At 47.3% G+C, this 6,844-nt stretch overlaps 1 protein-coding gene across 2 annotated transcripts; it reads left to right on the forward strand.

Annotated features, from left to right (window-relative positions):
• Positions 1 to 2,890: 2,890 nt before the first annotated feature.
• On the forward strand, positions 2,891 to 6,110 carry DRD1 (dopamine receptor D1). Of its 2 annotated transcripts, none has more exons than XM_051630993.1 (2): positions 2,891 to 3,362; positions 4,050 to 6,110. In XM_051630993.1, exon 2 carries the CDS (start codon positions 4,106 to 4,108, stop codon positions 5,459 to 5,461), a length of 1,356 nt encoding a protein of 451 aa, XP_051486953.1. In that variant the 5' UTR covers positions 2,891 to 3,362; positions 4,050 to 4,105; the 3' UTR covers positions 5,462 to 6,110. The 2 variants fall into 2 exon arrangements, with proteins under 2 accessions (XP_051486953.1, XP_051486954.1); XM_051630994.1 differs by having other exon boundaries at positions 4,098 to 6,110.
• Positions 6,111 to 6,844: the final 734 nt, after the last annotated feature.

Below are 6,844 nucleotides of genomic sequence, written 5' to 3' on the forward strand. Positions count from 1 at the left end.
TGGAGGCAGGTTAGCCAGAGAGCAGCAAAAGGAAAAGTCACCCTGTACTTTGCATAACTAGCTCACAGAGCTCTGTCAATCAGCTGCCTAATCCCACCACTGAATTTCTCTAAATAATCATAGGAGTTTAATGGATTTTATTTTTGATCCTCACCTGGATATGACTATTAACTTATGGAAGTTTTAAAAGCTTACAAAAGAGCTGAAGTGAGGAGTGAGAACAGCAGGGTGCCCTGTGAGAAACGCTGGTGTTTGAAACCTGAGTAGCTGTGACTTTGCTCCAACACTATGGGCTGGGCTAAGCCAGACCCCATGGTCATCCCTGAGCTGGTCACACAAACATGGAGCTGAGACAGGAGAGAAACCCTGACTTCCAAAACACAAACTTGAACGAGGAAACAAAGAAGGACTGTGAGATTCTTAAAGGCTGCTGTGAGTAGGAAAATAAAAGGCTTTTAAAAAATAATGTCAGATTCAAATGAAAGTTTTACACCCTCACGCACATGAACAACATGAGGGTCTTCCAAGGGTGAATTCAGCCTCTGCTCTGGGAAAGACTATTCCCTAGCAAAAATTAACTGGAAAGAAGAGTTTTCTTGGTGGGCCAATAAGGAGATGATAGAGAGCAGACTGCTCTCTCCTCTGCAAGAAATACCTCAGCATTTCTCTTCAGGATGCCTCAAGGATTGTGCTCTTTGTATGCTCTGCAGCAGTGATTTCTCCTGGAACAATTCCAGGATAGGTCCAGTAGAAAGCTGCTCTGGGGGAGCCTCTGGAAGTTGTTACAGATAAAATTAAACATGCTCAGTAACTTCTTAAAGACAACATTCCCCTCAGCCTAGGCTTCTGCTGAAGTGCTACGTTTTCAGAAGACAAATATCATGCAGTAAACCTCACCTGTGCTGTGCTTTAGGAACAGGGGGGGAAGAAAATCTTGAAAACAGAAAAAGAAAACTCACAAAGAGTTTAATCAGTGATCTCTTATTACCAAACAACACTGGATTCACTTTCTTGTCTAATTTCACCCTCCTCTAGGGATGAATGATGATTAAAGGACAGGATAATAAGAAGGGGGGAAGTCGCTGAGAAGAAGTTAAAAAAGGGAAAGAGAGGGGGAAAGGAAAACAAGTGTTTTAGTTAGCTAGTCAAGGTTAGTACAGCACTGTGCTTTAACTGACATTATGAAAAATTGTAGATGGCACAAGAGCAACTTCACTAATGCTGAACCCTGTAAAATTTATCTTGACAACCCAGTGAGCTGTTTTGTTCTTCTAGGAGGTTTTTAATCTCCTCGTGTTGTCTTTCATCTTGGTTTTTGTTGTTGTTTTTTTCTTTTTTTTGGAGAAAGTTTCCTATACAAGGGAAGCAACTTGCCAATCAGCATGTCTGTGTTCTTTCATTGCCTGTTGTGGGCAAGGTAAGAAAGAAAAAACCCTTTTGGAGAAAGAAAGGGGTTGAGACGCAGCTGCTCCACTTTGGGTGCTTTCTACCCAACTCGGGGGGATTTTTGCAAAGAGAACACGGTTTGAAGAGAGTGACGGATTTTTGCGCGCCAGGACGACAGTGGATGGAGCTGTTTTCCCTGCAGGCGCGAAGCCGAAACTCGGCATCTGCCATCAGGGGGTGTCCGCTCCGAGGCTCCGGCGGGTCCCAGTTGTTCCTCTGCTGTCCCCTCGCTTGATCTCGAACAAGTTAGTCAGGATGCTGCTCCTCAGGCATCCCCTGGGAACCTGGCCTTTGGGTTCGCCCACCCTGTCCCCTCCCTGCCTGCACGTGGGGATAACGATGCCCTTCGCCCGTGTCACCAACCCAGGGCTTGGCGGGGGGGCGGAACGCGGAGCACCGGGCACAGCCCTGGCTCCCCCGGGGCTGCTCGGAGGGGCGCGGGGCCGCGGCTGCCCAGGAGAGGGAGCCCGGCGGCCGCGGCTGCGCCGGGAGCGGCGGGGGCGCGGGGAGGCGGCGCGGAGCAGCGCGGAGCAGCGCGGAGCGGAGCGCGGCCCCAGCTGCAGCCAGCCCCGACCCTCCCCGCCCCGGTGAGCACCGCCTCGCCTGCCGCCCCTTCCCCTCCGTGCAGGGAGGGGGTCCCGGCCGAGCTCCCCAGCCCTTCCCGAGCTGCTCCCCCGGGGGTCGGGGAAGCCGCGGGGGGCTCGGCCCGCAGCCCGCCCCCTGAACAGCGCCCAGCCCCAGCGCGGTGCCGGTACTTACTTTCCGCATCGGTTCATTGAACTCTGCTGGCTCACAGCGCCCAAGCATCACGCAGCATCCCGGGCGTCCCGGAGCTCAAGACGGGGCAAAGTAATCCCGTTTGCGCTAAACTCCAGGACAACAGATCCAGGAGCTCGGCTTTGCCTCTCTCCCCGATATTATTCCCCGGGAAGGCAGGAAAATCGGGGAGAGGCTGCTCAGAGGAAGCTGCGCCCTATCGAAGATGTTAGAGGAAGTGAAGGGGGGTTGCTTCTCGCCTTTTGCGTTCCTCCATGCCTGTCTTCCCTTTGTCTTAATCCTCTAGGAAAGAGACGCCAGGCAGACAGACCTTCCCTGGAGGAGCGATGCTGCCGAGCCCTGCCCCGGGCAGAAGAAAGCCTTTGCCGCCGGGACTCGCCGGTACCGGGGATGCGCGGCCCGGAACAGGCTGCGGGAGAGCGTGAGGAGCTGCCGCCGCCTGCGCTTTTCTGAGAGGGGAAAAAGCATGTTAGCAGCTGGACCCGATCCCTGGAGCGCAGCCCCGCCGAGCAGGAGGTGGGATTATTCCAGGCTAGTTTTGGAGAGCTATCACCTCGCAGCGGAACGTTAAAGCGACTCGTCCCCGCTGGAAGAGGAAACGGCACCGGCCTCGCCCCCCGCGGCGCGGCAGAGGGGTCACTCGGGTCCCTCTCCTCCTCTCGCCCTTCTCCTTCCAGTGAACGACGGAAGAAAGAACTGGTACTTGGCTCTTGCCGGTGTTGGGAATACCGTGCCTTTTGCCTGGGATGGTTTGCCTTGATGTGCCGCCGGGACGGGATGTACAAAGTGCGACGGGGACCGATCCGGCCAACAAAATTTGCGGAGTGATCAGAGGGGGCGGTGGGATGGAGGCAGCTGGGAACACGCCGGCCGGGTCCGTCACCCACAGTCCCACAGCCCAAAGCTGCTGCTCCCTTAAAAACTAACTCCTGATGGTCAGACCCTGCCGGCTCCTGGGTTTACTCCTCCCTTCCCAATCTGCACTTTCAGGGAAAAAAAAAGCCAACAAGCCACATACGCCTGATGCGATGCAGTGTTTCTGTGCTGGTTTTGTGTATGAGGTTTGCTATGCAACTCCAAAACTAAAAGAGGAGAGACGGCCCTGCATCCCAGACCAAACAGAGAATCAGAGGTGAAAGGTAGGAGCCAGCATTTCTCATTTAAATAAAACTAAATAACCTGAGATGCTTATTCCTGAAAACCTTTAAAGCACACCTACTGTATATTTATTTCCTTTGTCTTGAAAGTGTAAAACTTCAACCAGTTTGAAACAAAGTGAAGAATTGCTCTCTGACACTGCCCAGAAAGAGAGAACTGGTGCATGTTGTAATAGGAGTGTACCAAGGAGGAAGGATGAAGTGTTCCATCAGTGAGACATTAAGGAAATTAAACTAGAGTAAAAGCACCTTGTCCAGTACGCTTCAGTAAATATGAAGAGCTAGTGCAATGGACGCTGGAAACACTCGATCAATAGCCTATTTTGGTGGGAATACATGCAAGCATGGAAAAGTGATTGCTTTCCTGTCTGTGGGGTGTATTGGCAGAGAAGAGCAGCAGAACATTTGCAGGTGAGCTGTCTGAATTAGGCTGCTTCATGCTGGGGTGGTGTAGTGTGATTCTGAAGGGACTGCCTAAAAAAACCCCAGCCAGTAGAGTGGACAGTGTTTGTGCATTTGCAGTTCCTGCTCGTAATGCTTTCAGTGCTGTTCAGGGAGATTGAAAGTGGGTGAATTCCATCTGGGGGAGAAGGGACTGTTAAGAAAGGACCTTTGGTCTGTTTGGTGATGAGTAAGTAATGGACATCTGATGTCTCTGTTCTCTGCAAGGAAAGGAGCTGATGTCATCATGAAAATCATGATATGATTTTCCCTCAGGAGAAGCTATGACTTGGAACGACACCACTATGGACGGGGAAGGGTTGCTGGTGGAAAGGGACTCTTCCTTTCGGATCCTCACGGGCTGCTTCCTCTCGCTGCTGATCCTCTCCACGCTGCTGGGAAACACACTGGTCTGTGCAGCTGTCATTAGGTTTCGCCACCTCAGGTCCAAGGTGACCAACTTCTTTGTCATCTCCTTGGCTGTGTCAGATCTCTTGGTTGCAGTTTTGGTCATGCCATGGAAAGCTGTGGCTGAGATTGCTGGTTTCTGGCCTTTTGGTTCATTTTGCAACATCTGGGTGGCCTTTGACATTATGTGCTCAACTGCCTCCATCTTAAATCTCTGTGTCATTAGTGTGGACCGATACTGGGCCATCTCCAGCCCGTTTAGGTACGAGAGGAAAATGACCCCCAAGGCAGCCTTCATCCTGATCAGCGTGGCATGGACTTTGTCCGTGTTGATTTCCTTCATCCCTGTGCAGCTGAACTGGCACAAGGCTACAACCACAAGCTTTTTGGACCTTAATGCCAGCTTACAAGGGATAAGCACAGACAACTGTGATTCTAGCCTAAACAGGATGTATGCCATCTCCTCCTCCCTCATCAGCTTCTATATACCTGTGGCCATCATGATAGTAACGTACACGCGGATATACCGGATTGCTCAGAAGCAAATACGACGCATCTCAGCTTTGGAGAGAGCAGCAGTGCATGCCAAGAACTGCCAGAACACAAGTGGCAACAGAAGCAGTATGGACTGCCAGCAACCAGAGAGCAACTTCAAAATGTCCTTCAAGAGGGAAACAAAGGTTTTAAAGACTTTATCAGTGATCATGGGGGTGTTTGTGTGCTGCTGGTTGCCATTCTTTGTATTGAACTGCATGATTCCCTTCTGCGAGCCTACCCAACCATCCAAGGGTGCAGAAGCTTTCTGCATTAACTCTACCACCTTTGATGTTTTTGTTTGGTTTGGGTGGGCTAATTCTTCCCTCAACCCCATAATTTATGCCTTCAATGCTGATTTCCGCAAGGCTTTTTCAACCCTGCTGGGATGCTACAGGCTCTGCCCTACTTCAGGCAATGCCATAGAGACTGTTAGTATTAACAACAATGGAGCAGTTGTTTTTTCGAGCCAACACGAGGCCAAAGGGTCCAGCCCCAAAGAGTCTAATCTGGTTTATCTGATTCCACATGCAATTATCTGTCCGGAAGAAGAACCTCTGAAAAAGGAAGAAGAGAGTGAACTATCTAAGACCTTGGAGAAAATGTCTCCAGCATTGTCAGGTATCTTGGATTACGAAGCTGATGTTTCTTTGGAAAAGATCAATCCCATTACACAAAATGGGCAACATAAAACCTGAGCAGCAAGGTTTACCCAGCAAGACCTAATAGTGTCTACTGTAATAATATATATATATTTTTTAAGATATACAAAGTTGGGGTTTTTTTTGTTAAAAAAAATATAAGCTCTCTAGAGAGAACTCTTTACACCAAGCCCAGAATTAATCTTCCTGGCATTCAGAGCAAATTTACTATTTAAAACAACACATGGGAAAATATATAGAAAAAAATGTTTTAAAAAAAGGATATTAAACTGTACTGTTCATACTGGGGAAAAGATACAAATTTAGATACAGTGCAGTGACAAAGAAAATACTGCTTCTTTACACAGAGAAACCAATTTCTAGTTTAAAATGAGGCAAAAGATAAATGTAAAGTATTTAAAGATTAATGTTTACTAGAAGTTAAAAGATTGCTGTGTCTTGTGAAAGTGGGTGTTAGCAGGTCCTACTGAAAGACTGAGGGATTGTAATGGTAGGTACATGCCTTCTTCAATTTATTTCTGACAAATAAATGAGCCTTATAATGAGAATGGTTATTTTTAAAGCTTTGGGAGGTAATATGTCAATACTGGCTTTATTTATTTATTGTTTTAAATTGATATTTTTCATATGTTACAACAGATCTAGCTTTATTTATGTTATTTAAGATGTCTAAGTAATGGGATATTTTTGGAGTGTCATAACTGCATTTTGACCAGTCAACCAGTCAGCACTTTATTACAAGCTCTGATAGTCTGCAGAGCCAGTGAGGGGAAAAAAGGAATGTTAAGAAACTCAGCAAGAAATGAAGGAATCAACAAAACTGATGCTGTGTTGAGTTTGCTTGCGGGCTTTTTTTTTTTTTAATTTTGGTTTTAAGTGGGATTTCTTTCAAAGATAGGACTGATGTTGACTGAGTTGTGAATTCTCTTCCCTTATAGAAATAAAAGAAGTTGCTGCTATTTATTTTTAAAAAAGTTTCATGTCACAAAGACTTTGCTAGAATGTCAAGTTTGTGGATCTGTAAATACCTTAAATATGACTACAACCTTAAGAAGAATCCAATTTGAGAAGAAGAGCTTCTTAGGTAACAATTCTTAGTATATAATGTTTTGTATTTATGTAAGATAAACAGCTTTCTCAGACTTCTCTTATTTCAAGTGCTGGGACATCTTTTCTGAACAAACACTATTGGTTATAATGGTAGTAAACATGCCAGCCCTCCTTACCGCCCGCGTTACTGCAGCTCCACCAGGATCATGTTGTCTGCCACTGTATCATGGTCAGAAGGACAAAGTGAGGCAACTAGTGCTTCCCTTTGGAAACCAGGAGGACGTTACATTTTAGTAATTGCCGTGTCCATAGTCCATTCAATAAGGAATAGTGCCTCATTACCATTTTGGATTAAGACATTTCTAAACA

Source organism: Apus apus, chromosome 13, assembly GCF_020740795.1.
Source record: "Apus apus isolate bApuApu2 chromosome 13, bApuApu2.pri.cur, whole genome shotgun sequence".
Lineage (NCBI taxonomy): Eukaryota > Metazoa > Chordata > Aves > Apodiformes > Apodidae > Apus > Apus apus.